Genomic DNA, 14,689 nt, shown 5'->3' with positions numbered 1-14,689 from the left:
CATTCCTGCTAAAGGATTAATTTAGTTCCTGCATGAGAATTCTCAGCACATACCACATATATAGCAGCCCTTCTCAAAAGAAGGTGACTCAGTTTCATCTAACACATTAGGAATGTGCACCTTCTCTGCTTCTGATTAATTTCTGAGAACTGAGTACAAGCAAATAGCATTTCCACAGCCCTTGCTAATTCTAATAGTATGTCTCCTGAAACTGCAGGTGAAGGAATGCTATTTTCAGACTACTGCCTATAATACCAAAGATGAATAAAATTGCAGGTTTGCAAAAAATGCCAGAGATAAATAAAATTATATGTTTACCTTAAAATAGGCCATCATTGCCTTTGTCCAGTCAAACCTCCCTGTGAAATCAGGTGAAAAATAGCTGGTTTCCCAACACATATTTTCATTGCCTTTTTTTTTCTGACCACTCAAAATCTCTGAAGATATATATGAAAGAGTAAAAGGCTGTACAAATTGCTGACCCCTTTCATATTGGTCTGAAGGGAAGAGATACAAATGAACATCAGAAAAAGACATAAGAAGTTACCATTTTTCAAGATGCCTGTGGCTAACAAATTCTGGAAAGATGCAAGGTCATGTCACCGGCAGAGTATTGAACCAATTAGAAAATGACTCACCAAAATTTAATGGAAGCCTCGTTCAAGTCTGCACTGAAATTTAAATATATAGTGGAAGTCACGTACTGACATTCACTGTGCAATGTTCTGTGCTTACAGAATCCTCCAGGCCTGGCATGTCTGAGCCATAAGTAACATATTACTCCAGCTCTAGACTGTACAACATCAGGAGCTAAAGATAGACAACTGTAGAAGAGAGTTCTGCTGAAAGTTGAAATAATTCTGTAAACCAAGTTTTTATCTGAGCTTCAGGTTGTGACACTCTAGTTTCTGTTTGTGCATCTACCAGTGCTTGACTGGCTCCTTGGAACTTTGAGACAGTATATGTATTTATGAATAACATTTTGATGCATTTTTGAACTCAGCACCTCTATCATGTAGCATTCAGTTATAAATGATAGTATAATTATTGACATTTTTACGATTTCACCTAGTATTGCAACTTCCATAAATACTTGATTTCCAATATCAAGCTACTACACTCATGAAATGCCTAAAACAAATTTACTTAGCTTAAACCTGCAATGGTTAGCTGCCTGAATTTGCCGTTGAATCATCATATTTTATTTGCATGTACTGCATCAAAGGGTAATAATACTTTTTCATTTGAGTAGAAGTATTGGAGATTGTGCCAATGATTCAGAGGTAACTGATGTATCTGCTTTCAAATTCACAGATTTCATATAGATCTTGTCTATTGTAATGAGACTCATTCTTCTGCCCGTGATCATTTGTATGCAGTGACATTTGTGATTCAATTTTACAAATCAAACTTAAATCAGCAATGCAGTTTAGTTTCTTTGGCATGATAATTGGGCAGTATATTATTGAACGTTAGGGTCCGTTCCCATTCCCCTTCAGCTCAGCTCTCAGCAATGCAATCTATATTTATATGATGCTAAAAAAGTTATTGATATCAACTGCCTCCATCTGTTGTACAATGAGATGCTGAAGAGGCAAACAGACTCATGGGTGATGCAGGGAGTGGAGCTCCTGAGACATGGTTTTGGATCTCAGCTTTTTCCTCTTCTGTTTAAATGACTTATATCATCTGTGTTTCAGGTAACTGCCTGTAAGACAGTATTAACTCTGTTTGTCTTGTGTATAAAGGTAGAGATAGGGACCACTCATCCTGCTGATTATACATACTGTCCAACACAGGAGGTCTCAATCTTATTTAGAGCCTCCAAGCATGACTGGATATCAATATAGTGAAAGGCAGTAGAGAATTCTGTATTGATTCACTCATTAAAACCTTTCAAATGTTTGTAAAAGGAGTCTGCTAACAGAGACTAGAAGCGTTATCCCAGACTGAAGTTCTTCCATATATTATTTTTTTGGTATGGTATTTGCATCCTGCTTCCTGTTTGATGACAGTGTAGTCTCAAGAATTTCCTCTCCAGAGCCCTGTTTTCAAAACACAAAACTGCCCCATACACTTGCTGTCCACTGTGTGACACGATACAGAATTCTGGGATGATCTTAGAGAGAGGAGCATTAAAATAATTTCTCCTTGAGGACAATTGTATTGGTTGTTTTTTTTTAGTTTGGGTTTTTTTGGTTTGATTAGTTTTGTTTGTCTTTTACCTGAGATAATTTCCTTTTTTGCTCATGTTAGAGCTTGTTTAGGGTTAGAAATGTGAGGGACAAAATTAATAAAGGTACTTTTTAGGCTAAATTTACAAGTGAAGTGGATAAAGTTATCATTGAGAATGCAAATTTATTTCAATGCCTAGAGGAATTTTTAAGCATATTAGTGTAACCTAGGGGATGAGTACAAACTTTACACATTTCTGGAAATTTCCTCAGCTCTGAATTTTGAAAAGTATGTTTTGCTACATTTCCTTTGAGGAATATGGGTTTTTTTGATTTCTCTCAGTCTGCATTCCATATGGTGACACTAAATGCTGCATTCTGTCCTCATCAGCTGCAAAGTTGATGGGTGTTGAAGGAACTTGCCACCTTCAGTCCTTGCTCCTCACTGTGCCAAAAAAGAGCCCCACACCTACTAGTTTTCAAGACAGCAGAGGTGGCATGAGCTGGACTATCTGATAACAGGTCTGGTCAGGGACATTCTGGGTGTGAAGACTTCTGGTCAGAAGATGCTAAATAATATCTCAAGAGAAAATTTGAAATTTTTGCAGTAACACCAAAGAAATGCTGGCATCCTGAACATAACAATGTTTTTCTTCAAATAGCTAGCTCAGATATGGAGTCAAAAGTTTCATTTCCTCACTGGGAGGCTCTTTGTGTTGGGTACATATATTTTGAATCACTAAAATCCCTCAGCCTGTAATTAATTAGCTCAAGTAGCTTTGATATTTACAGAGAGAGAAGCGGTGGAGATTGCCTGCAAGGCTCAACACTCAGTAGCTCACAGGCCTCTTCTGGCAGGCAGGGGTTTAATAGCACTGCACACTGCAAAACAGCTTAGCCAGGGTTGTATTTCAATTATTGCTTGCCTGCTGTGGAAGGTGGAACTTCTCCGAATGTGTTTGAGCATCTGATCAACTTTTGTAAATGTGAGGATGAGGTGGGGGCAGATTTGACATGGAGAATTTGCCCCTTGTCAGAGAGGGCTTGAGTCACAACTTCCCATGCTCATGGGACTGCTCATTGGTGTGTGAATGTTCCAGGTATTGCAGATCACAAACAGTATGTGCTGAGATGAAAACTACTGATGCAAGGGAGAGTGAGAGCAGATGCAGGGCTCCTTCCTGAATAGAAAGCATTAAGAGAGAAAAAAATAAGTAGGGGCAAAGAGAGAAAGAAAAAGAAAAAAATTGACAGAGCAATATATCACAAATGTATCACAGAAAAGAGATTCGGTGTACTCCAAGGTTAGCAATGTCTGACTCTGCACTTCAGATCAGTTTTACTCAAACCATGTGTGTTGTGTGCTTTACGTGTGTTCAGTTACAGGGGTTATCTCTTCTCCTTAGGGGTTATCAATAGGGTTTATCCAATCCTTCAGGTTAATTCTTCACTTAGTCATCTACTGATATAGAGCAATTGCCAAATGCTTTAAAGGAAATGACAATAGTAGGAATCAGCCCATATCGTTCCTATTGTGCACAAGGATTGTTTTGTATATTTGCTGCTGTGTAAATGTTTCCAAATTGGCTTGTGGCCCAGAGACAAGAGAAGCACAAAACATTTTCTCTGGTATCTTTGTCATGTTTATTTTCCTCCCTTATTTAAATGGGGATGTTCTTTTTGCCCTAAGGTTACAAAGTAGCAGATGTTTTTCAAGCTCTCCAAGACTACAGTAAAACTCAAGCAACTTTTTAAAATATAAAAATGCTATAAAAGCTAAATATTTCTAGGGTTTACATAAGAAATCATAGTCTATATCAGAAAACTCAAGAAAAGCAGGATAACAAAACACTTAAAGCTTAAAAAGATAGCCTTGAAATAAGTGGTAAGGAGATGTGATTTATCAAGTAAATTTGAGAAAACTGATCTGTTTCTCAGTATGCCACAAAATTAAGAAAATGTTAAGTTTGTTTATTCCTTCCTATTGTACCCAATATCTATTCAACTCAAACTCTGATTCTGTAGATGTTTCTCTCAATTATATTGTTTTGTTACATCTCCAGATGCTCAGTGACTGTATGCTTTTCCCAGGGGCTACAACTACATCAGAGGCCAACAACCAAGAGAATGTTTTTCCTACAATGGTCACTGCCCTGAGATCTGAACCCGTATCATTAAAAATGGTGGGAATTTTGCCAATTATTCCAAGTGGTGCAGAAGGACATCTACCATTGAAATCTGCATAAATACTCCACCTCTAATCAAAATATTTAATAACTTCCCACAGCTTTAGTGGAGTTTTCTGTAAACAGTTCTCTAAATTACAGCTTCTGGGGCTTTGTTGAACCAAACTGAAAGGAAGAACATTCAACAGAAGCAAGACAGCCAGAAAAATGCACAAACCATAGTGATGTTTTTTGGCTGTGTTGCATTATGCTCATAAATTTGCAGTCATACATATACCAGTTAATCAATCACCTCCAGTCAAAAATGTCAGGGTATCATAAATGATATTGTACCATCAGCCTGTGTTCAGGCAATTTCTTTTCACTCTATTATAACTTTTCATCTTGAGCCAATATTAAATTCCATTTGTCACAATAGGTGTCAGTTGCTATACCATTTCCAGTAGCATCTTCTAGATAAAACACCCCAATGTCTCTCTGCAACACCATTAGCAGTATTGACTACTCTATTTTCTCTCAATAGAAAGCCCCTCACAGATACCTTATTGTGGAAAAGGCATCCTCAGCAGGGCCAAACATCATTTGAGTGATGTTTGAAGGAGAAGAGATTAAATACTTAGTAAGAGTTATGAACAAGGCTCTATGCCATTTTCATTTAGGGACTTGGATCATTAAAAGGGAAGTGTTTTTCCTTGTCAGTGAGATTTTATTGTCATTTAAGTGGGCTCCTGCCATGCAAAGGGATGGAGAGTTATTAATACTTTGGCTAAAAACTCCTCCAACCATTCCTCATTCAACTCTCAGCAACAGAACAACTGACAGAAGCAGTGTGGTGATCAGAAGATGTAGGGAGAGGACAGCTGACTTTCTGTCACTCATTTATCTTGTCTCCTTTTCAGATAGCATGCTGGGACACAGGGTGTCCAGTTTGTGCCCAAGGGATTATCTCAGTTCATCATTTAGAGATAATGAAGGAATGCTATTATTCTTCTGTACATGTAAGAGACATTAGCACGTGCCAAGGCGTACAGTCTGGCTGTTAAAGCAAAAGACAAGGGGCAGCTGCTCTTTGCTTTACAGCTGCTTGTATTATTGTCTCAGCTGAGTCATATTAAAGGAGGTAGGAGGGGAATGGTGAGCAGAGGTGGAGATCAGAACATCTATTTGTTCTTAATTAAGTATCCTCTTATTCTTCCTCCCAGTCTGCCAGTAACATTAAGGGAAAATAATGGCATTTGATATCTCACTGGAGAATTACCTGAACATTTTTGCTCTTGGAAGTCATTGCATACTGCTATTAGTGGGTCTTTTTGGGTAAATTACTCAGCTCTTGAGTAGAGTATATGTCAAAAAATAACTTTCTAGTACCTTCCACTGTGCTAATTTTAGTCATGGAAAGGTTATGTTGCACTGAAAGAACATTTGCATTGCTGCAATCAGGAAAACGCACATGATATACCCTGACCTCAACGTCCAGGCAGCTCACAAGCAGAGCTGCCTTTCTGACCTCTGGGAGTAAAACTTCCATAACAGAAAAAACCCAAAACTGATCTCAGACAGTGACAGAAATTCAGCTGGCAAGGGGAAACTGAAGAGTGTTTTTTTAGCTATTGTGAAGTCAATTTTCCTGTCTTGCACTGCCAAAAAATGGAGTTTTGGGACTACATGTCTTCCAGGTTTCGATAGATTTGTGGCCAAATAACTCACTCATATTGTTACGGGTTTTCACATGCAGATAAATTCAAGAAGCGTGGGCAAATAGAATATTCAATTCAAGTGATGCAAATGGTTTTTTAACTTTCAAAACTATATAGTATTGCTTCTTCATAAAAACAGATTAATCTCTCTCTATTTAATAAATTACAAAACTACTATCCTCTCAGGGGAGGCTAATCTCTGGTTTAAGGGAATGCTTCTTCCCTTACAAACAGGTGTATCACTACAAAAAGTGTAAGTAACAAAAATGTTACATGGGAGCAGAGGGGAGCAGAGGGGAGCAGACACATCCATACCCATGTGAGTGAGTCCTAAAAAGAAGCACAGTGGAAGAATAATCTTTGAAAATTTTTTTATTAATGATCTCAAGCACTAAATTCTACTCATCAAACAGCTGCATGTTTCAACCAGGAGCAATGCAGCAAGCATGTGACTCTTAGCAGATATCATGCTAACCTTAACTTTCTAAAGTATGTAAGATAAGATATAAACATTGAATGAGTCCCACTGGCAGCTGACAATAAAAGCAGAGTTCTGCCAGAGTTTTCTTACCCTTCCCTGCCATTATTTCCAACTTTTGAGTTATATTTCTTTTGACTTCATGGAAAATTGACTGTATTGGGTACAAGAAAAATTACAAAAGTATTCTCTAAGAATACACAGAGATCATTTTTACTCTATCCATATGATGACCCATGTCCTTTTTGGAGACTGAAATTTAATGGCTAAGGCATGACTGTAAGAGTTATCTCCAGCAGCTAGACATGGCTTTTTTTGTGACACATGTTTGATAGTTGATTTATGGACATATTTTCTTTCAGTGAGACAAATCTTCAGATCAGGCTGAACTGCATCAACTCCCAGACTAAACTAGGACAGAACTCTCTTGCTGTGTTTCACAGCCACCTGTAGAATTGCAGCGCTGTGCAGTTAAGGACGTGTTCCTGAAGCTTGTGGAACTTTGTCTAGGCTTAGATTTGAGCACCACATTTTAAGCACTTGCCCACCATCTCTGCCAATGTCAGTTTGCATGTGAAATGACCTTAGAGACATCTGCAAAGCTTGTTGTCTCAGTAGCTACTTTATAAGCCTTAGCTGAGCCTGAAAATTCCTCATTAGTCACAGCTTCACCTTCTGCCTGTCAAAAATAAATAGTAAGTAATGAAGGGCAAGAAAGACACATACCATGCGTGCTCCTCCTGTGTTTGTTCTGGGTTTCCCTCCAGGTCCCCTCCTTCCTGTCTTCTCTCATCCTCTCCTCCTGTTCTCTGAAACTGTATGACTGGAAAGGTCAAATGTTATCTACTTCCTCAGTTTGTTGGAGGCTGTTTAAAAGGTTCCTTTCCAAAGCTCTGTAAAAATTCAACCTCTTTCACATCCTTTTTCTTATTTCTCATGAGACCCAGATGACACTCAGGAAAGGAAGAAAATACACTGACTGAATTTAAAAGTGTGCTGCTAATATTTCTTGCTCTGTGGAAAGGCAATCTCCCTCAGCACACTGGAAAATGTCCAAACTAATAACTGTAATTAATAGCTAGAGTAATCACATCCCATGCAGCGGCAGCATGTGACCCCTCATAAGCATGAATATATTTTCCTTCTGGCACCTACCAAAAGAAAGAAATATTGTGCAGGCACAGGGAGCTCAGAGAGACCAAGATACCGGACTTCAGGCCCTGAGGAGAGCCCCAGCAGCCCCAGGGATCTGCTGCTGGCCTCGTGACATGCTGGGCTATGGCACCCCATGGCAGCCAAAGCCCTGCTCTACCCAGCTTGCAGCTCACTGGGCAGTACACCAGGTCAAGGAGAAATGGTTTTAAACTGAAGGAAGGTAAGTTTAGATTAGATACAAGAAACTTTTCTACAATGAAGGTGGTAAAACACTGGAACAGATTGCCCATAGAGGTGGTAGGTGCCTCATCCTTGGAGACATTCTGAGCACCCTGGCCTAGTTGAAGATATCCCTGCTCATTGCAGGGGGCTTGGACTAGAGGGCCATTAAATGTCCATTTCAACTCAAACCATGGTCTCCCTCACCCCCACCTTCTTGCAACAGCAACACACAGCACTGCAGGGTTTGTCTGCTTCCATAATTCATAGTAATTTGGACCACATTCACATGCAGTCCTTCCTCAGGGCATCTCCTGTCCCCAGGGATACAGTATAGCTGCTGATGTTAGACCAAGGACGTGGATCAAAAGCACTCCAAGATAGTGAAAATTAAAAGAAAATTATTTTTCTCCCTAAGAAGCAGACACTTTCTTGGTTCTTCACCAAACAAAGGGCATTTTATGCACCAGTGCCATAGTACAAGGGCAGTTGTGGAAAACAGCCTCAGGGAGGGTCCCTAAAGAACAGGAGAAATTCAACAAGAAAGCAAACTATTCATTTCAAACAGTCACAAAGGCTATGAAATTATGCTTTATCCTTCTTACACATTTCACTTAATAGAAAAAGTCAGCCCAGACACAAGGACACATAGGGTTCAGTTGTGTAAACGTAAGCAATCCAAGTTTGATACTGCTCCAAATTAAGCAACTAGAGGGGTGAGAAACCAAAGGAACAGAGGAACCAACTCAGAATGCAGAGCAGTAGCTGGTGCCCAGTTCTGTGCTCAGTGCTCTCATCGTGAAAAACAAAGTGCAGTTACATGGGAAATAATTAAATGAGACATCCTTTTGACCTGCTTTTGTGAACGAGGATACATCAGCTCTATACTTGAAAAAAAGAATGGTGGTGTCATCTAGGTAGCTTGTTGACCTTTATGCATGATCTGTTTATGACATGTCTGTACTTTCCCATCCTTCCTCGACTTTTCTTCTTCTATCACTGTGAAATGTTTTTGTTCATTTATTTATTTACTTTCATCCATTTGTGGTATTTTTTTTTTTTTACAGAATAAGTCCACTGAAAAATAAAAGCTAACAAAAAAATTGTATCTAAAATTCTCTCATGCAAAATATAGTCTTCTTCAAGGCTTTACTTCCATACAGACTTTTAGTTTTTCCTGAAGGTCCCTTTCCCATTTATTCATGCCAGAAATCTATGAAGGAAAACTCATGGCCTGATTTCTATTTTTAAAACCATGCATATTCTTGTCTAATGCTAAAGATCAAATAGAGTGAAGACAGATCTAAATTGTTGATGTAATCTGTTGCTCTACATCATGACAAATCACTTTGTAGATATTGGACTATGAGCTGATACACACATATGCATGTGGAGTGTGGCAAGAATTTGCACTATTTTAATGAAGTTCATGATGGATTTACTACAAGTTTTGCATCTTTGGTTCCACAGGGCAATTTTTTTCTTTCTAATGTTTTATGTATTTTACTGTATGAAGTGTTTCCTATTTCTGGATGCAAGCTCAAGGTCATCAATAATCCCCAGAGGTAGCAATGGGGAAAAAAACAAACACAAAGCCCTTTCCCATTCTTACACCTACTTCTTTCTAGGTACAGGAAACAAAAGTTTAACTGTTCACATTCAACCTATTTTAAGATAAAAGGAATTATCTCTGTGCTGCTTCTGACTATATATTGTGGAAAGAATATTCAAGTACCAGGAATAGATTTCTGGGAAGCTGCAGATTCAAGTTTGCTGTATCCTGACAGAAAAAAAAACCCACAAAAAAACCCCAAACAAACAAACAAAAAAACCCCACCTTTCTGATACAGGGGCTTGAAATAACTTCTTCATTTCCAGTCTGGAATTTTCCCAGCCTTTCTGTATTGTATCCACATAAAACTAAACTGCTGGGGCATTCCCAGACAGGATGGTTTCCTCTAAGAAAAATGGTATTACAGTCTATGGCAACTTCAAATCTGCAGTCTGTAAGCCCCTTAATTTACCAGAGTTATGAAACCTGCTCCTCTGGGATGTTTTGTACCCCCTCACTTGTTTCAAAAGAAGAGGGGTTAATAATCTTTCCTTCAAATTTAGCATTGACTCAGTTGAGAGAGTAATCTCTGAACAGAAATAGTGCTAGCAGTCTCTATCACATGGGGAAAACTTCAAATGAATAAAAACATATGAAATGAGAGGTTTTGAGAAAATCTATAACCAGAGGGACATCTCTAATAACCTGTTTTGGCTCCTAAGGTATCTCTGGAGAGCTGGTTTAGACCAAGACCTTTGGAAATACAAGGAAACTATTTCCCACAGGAAAAAGTAATGAAGAGAAATACAGGTGCTATTTCATCCTTTAGCTAGCAGAATAAAAAGTTTCAGATAAACAGACTTTTTCACATCCCCAAGGAAAGAAGTCACAGATGCAAGCATGATGAGGTTTGTACTTTACTTGTAAAAGCAAAAATATTCAGCTTGGTACCCTTCTGAGCAACAGGCCTATGCAGTCATATGCTAGAGCACATTAACGTGCAGAAAGCATTGAAGAAAATATAAGCCTGTTTCCTCTGCTGACATATATAAAAGTGTAAAAGGATGCCATGCACAATCTTCACAAGATACATGCCCTGGTTCTCAGAGCTTAGCCAAGAACACAGATCAAGCATAGCCTCAGAATGATAAGTGGTGGCAAAAGGTGAATATAATTTTATTCCTTACAAACGGAAACCAGTGATTTACAGTGTTATGCTTTGGATATGGAGCTAAGACACCTCCTATCAATCATTCAGAATAAAACTATCACTTCGGAGTGGCTGGAGACAGACAGACCTGCTGGAAACATTGGCAAAGTTTCCTACATGAGAAGTTAGAAATTTAGGAGCACTAAAAGCCCTGAGTCCCTATAACAGAATGACTGGTAATGAAACCACCAGACAAGCATTTGGCAGCCAGGGGTCAAAATTTTTGCCCAGTGTAGCAGAGGGACTACACTGATTAGGTCCTCAGTTATTCATTAAAGTCCAGTTTTTAAAAATTCAAAAACAGCATGGTGTTTTATGTTTATTTACTTTTTATGTTTATTTACTTTCCAACGTGATATTACAAAATTTTAAACAGTGTAGGGACAATGTGTGCCAAAATGACTTAGACTAGCTTCAAGTTTATAAGCTCATAAATATGTTCCAAAAAATGCATCAAATGAACCTAAATCACATTTTAGTACTTGAATTTTGACATAGTTTGAAAAATTTGCTGACTTCTTCACTTCCTATCTTCAATCCCTTAACTAGATCCTGTTTATAAGCATTATGTGATGCAAACAGAGGTTTAAAGCTGTGAAAAGCTGAGCTTTTTTTTACAAAATACAAGGCAAATATTATATACTTGAAGTGTATAGAGGAGTCACAGCAAGAAAAGCTAGTCTGATGAGATGCTGAGCTGAGCTTGGGAAGGAAGTTGCACTGAGGGACATTCTTACTTAATGAAAAATTCAAGGTATTCCAAGACAGCTTACCCCTCACTAAAGGAGAGATAAGTAATGACTTTATTGACAGCAATCCTACAAGCTCTGATTCCTCTAAAGCTGCTCCACTTCAAGACAGCTTTCAGGAGAGGAAAAAACAGGGCTTAGAAAGCATTTAAGTCATCGTCCTGCCTGGGACCTACAACTCCACCAGCTTCCATGGTAGCCAAGGATGAGGCTTACTTGGGAGTACACAGTAAGATGTAGCCATACCTTCCCTTCTGCCTCATAAAATGCAATAGGCTAGCCATAAATAGATACGCTTTACCCAAATGTGTGCACAGCTTTGAAGTGTAAACTACATTTCATTTTGGGGGTGGGGGTAAGAGGAGAATCAAATATGTTAGCTCACCAACTGTAAATTAAAACAAAAGAAAAAACCCATCATTTGCCCCCCTCGCACCTTCCCCAGAACTGTGAGATTTAGTACACCAAGATTTAACATCGCAGTTAGAAAAACGAGAAAGATACAGCAGAACATATGGCATGAAGAAGGTGTTAAACGGCAGAATTTGTAAATGGTTTGCAAGATGCTCCATAAATATTCCAACCCCAAACACAAGCTGTTTTGCAGCAGACTCTTGATGGAAGTTTATGCACACAATAAAATGATACTTTTCTTAGCTCACAAATGGCCTGTTCTGCTGACTTTGAATGGCGTGATACAGAGTTAATCCTCCTGCAGGAGGAGCTCAGAATCTGGCAGGTGCTGGCTTGGCCAGGCAGTGTCATTGTCATTGTTTCTACTGGAAATAGTGGACAATACTCAGTGACAGCGGTGACCCTCATTGCATCCATCAGCCCTAAGGATAAGCGCTCAGGAAGAGCAAAATCAATGCATTTTACAACCTATATTTCTCCAGCATCCAGAGATGTACTGCCATCCATACAATTCTGGACCTATTTCAGCAGAAGCCATGATACATATTTTGAAATGAAGTTAATGAGAGACAGATGAAAATCAACCTCCAAGGCTTCTACTTAGGGCAGCAAATTATTTGTGTGTGGCTACATTTAAGTTGATTACAGTTAACTGGAGTTTGCTACTAGGTATTTTAATAATAAATTCACAAACACTTCAACAACAAGAAGACAGGTATGCATTTAAAACCTATCCAAGCTCTAAGTTTTTCCAGTTAGTTATTCCAAGTGCTGAATGCCACTGAGAAGATTAGTTGACATATGAAATACTGCAGAATGTTAACAAGAAAGGAAATTTAGAGTCCTTTGGGGCACACTGTAAATTCTCATGTGAGTTGCCACAAATGTACCTACTGCTCACACAAATGAGACATACATTTTCATCTATTGATCCAAACCAAACTCACTTTCTTTGAATGAAGTGAAAACACAAGTGTGCGGCTGAAAGCTTCACAAACTGAAATCTCATCACAAAACCAGATATTTCAGTCAAGCCAGGCCTGTGATTCAAGAGAACATTTCCTCACTGAGTTCCCTCGTTTGGATCTGCTTTTGGGTGGTACTCAACACACAGCTCATAAAATTCAGCACAGTAGGTAACATATCATTTTATTGTGAATGTTTTGTTTCACCTCCAAGGCATCTCTTAAATGCTAGTCTTTGAGGGACTCATTTGCTTTCATCTGCACAAGCCTCCAGCTGGTTGCCCTGCAGTAAAGCCACAACTTTCCTATTTCATGATTCTTACTTCAAATCCTTTTGTGCATTGGAGAGATGCTGGCAGGAAAAAAAGAGTTGGATGAAGGTGTCTTGACAAGGACTCAGACAACCAAGGCTGTGATGTGCCTCTGAACTGCTTCTCCTCAATGTCTCTCTTGCTAAACATGGATGCTTCTTTCTAGGGAAAAATAAGGCAATACACTGGGATCATCTTTTTTAAGCTGCTGATATAACCCAAGTCTCAACTTTATTTTAAAAGAAAGGATGGCAATGCCTTTACAGACAGCTATTCTGCTTTGAAGCAATGGGCCATATTTACTATTATTCACTTGTAATGTTGCAAAGGTAGTTGGAAGCCCTAGAGAAAATAAACCATTTGTGAGGATTGGGAGGAAAATGAACTAATATAGATGGTAAAACACATGGTAAAATGAAGGAAGAGGGGAAATGGAGGGCAATTGTGGACAAACATGCAGTCAAAACTATGTATGAAGCAGAGCAACGCACAGTCCCCAGGCAGGTGCAGAGGAGAGCCGCTTTATTGCAAAAACCAGGCCTTTTTAAGCAGTTATCCCACTATCAGCTACATGTATTAAATCATAACAAGCACAATCCAACTAACCACCATGCACCACGATGTGAGCATGTAATGGTTATATAACTAGTTCTTATACCTCCAATTCAGTTGCATCACTTTCCCAAACTCCTTTTCTGCTTAGCCTAAGTAGCAGGCCTGAGCCATGATTTTACAAGGGTAACAAGGCACTTATTTTATAAGGGTTTACCCATACACAACAAAAATGGCTTTCAAAAAACCAGATGCTTATGCATAAATACTCACTCTGCAGAATGCTGTCTCTGCCAACAAACATAATTCCTTACAGGAACTGTGGTTGCTGCTGGACAAACCTAGAGCCCACCAGGCTGCACAATCAGAATCACCCATCTTGGTACAGAAGTTCAACTGGGAGGTTGCGTCGGGGTTGTGGGCTGACATGGAGGCACACTGTCCTGGATTTCAGACTCCAGTCCCTCTCTGTACTAGCATCACAACACAAAATCTTTCCACAAGCTACCTGAGACCTGTCTTGAGACCAGGTGGATACTTTACATCTGCCATTCCTATTGAAAGGCTGTTTAAGGACTTGCTACTCTGAGGGTTAGATAACTCTACTTTTAACCTTAATGCAATTACACGTGATTTAGACATGCTTCTTCTCCTCCTCTCTTGTAGTACTGTATTTACTTAGGGTAATCAATCTCCTCTCATCCTTCATTAGATTAGCTTAGTCAATACTTATAGATTTCCATTCCCCATATTATTCAGGTAGCTTCCACTTAGTTTATTTAATCTCAAGGTTTATTTAATCTTACCCAGCCATGCAGAGCACTGAGAGCACTGCACACAATATTCTAGATGAGGCCTCAGCTGAGTCTCACACAATTGAATAAATTTTTCCTCTCTGTTGACAGTATCTTGAAATTGCCCCTGCTTTCACCTTTTTTTCTGCTCCCTCATGCTTGTGCTACATAGTCATCCTGTGATTGAGGAGGTCTGTTTCTCCCTCATCATACTGATTTGGACTCATCTGATG

At 39.0% G+C, this 14,689-nt stretch overlaps 1 protein-coding gene across 1 annotated transcript in view; it reads right to left on the bottom strand.

The window, feature by feature from the left end:
* LOC148184931 (uncharacterized) overlaps positions 1–7,825 on the bottom strand; it is an 84,523-nt gene extending 76,698 nt beyond the window's left edge. Inside the window, exons 1-2 of the mRNA XM_088051308.1 lie at positions 7,691–7,825; positions 7,262–7,344 (exon numbers count right to left, since the gene is read on the bottom strand). Coding sequence (XP_087907434.1) covers positions 7,262–7,344; positions 7,691–7,825 — 218 coding nt within the window. The remainder of the gene's footprint in view (positions 1–7,261; positions 7,345–7,690) is intronic.
* Between the last annotated feature and the right edge of the window lie 6,864 nt (positions 7,826–14,689).

The sequence above is a fragment of the Pseudopodoces humilis genome, chromosome 2 (genome assembly GCF_049639895.1).
Source record: "Pseudopodoces humilis isolate 2021_Gansu_Grassland_sample_001 chromosome 2, ASM4963989v1, whole genome shotgun sequence".
In the NCBI taxonomy this organism is placed as follows: Eukaryota; Metazoa; Chordata; class Aves; order Passeriformes; family Paridae; genus Pseudopodoces; species Pseudopodoces humilis.
The sequence above is the reverse complement of the archived record's forward strand: the minus strand, read 5'-3'. Positions and strand labels throughout refer to the sequence as shown.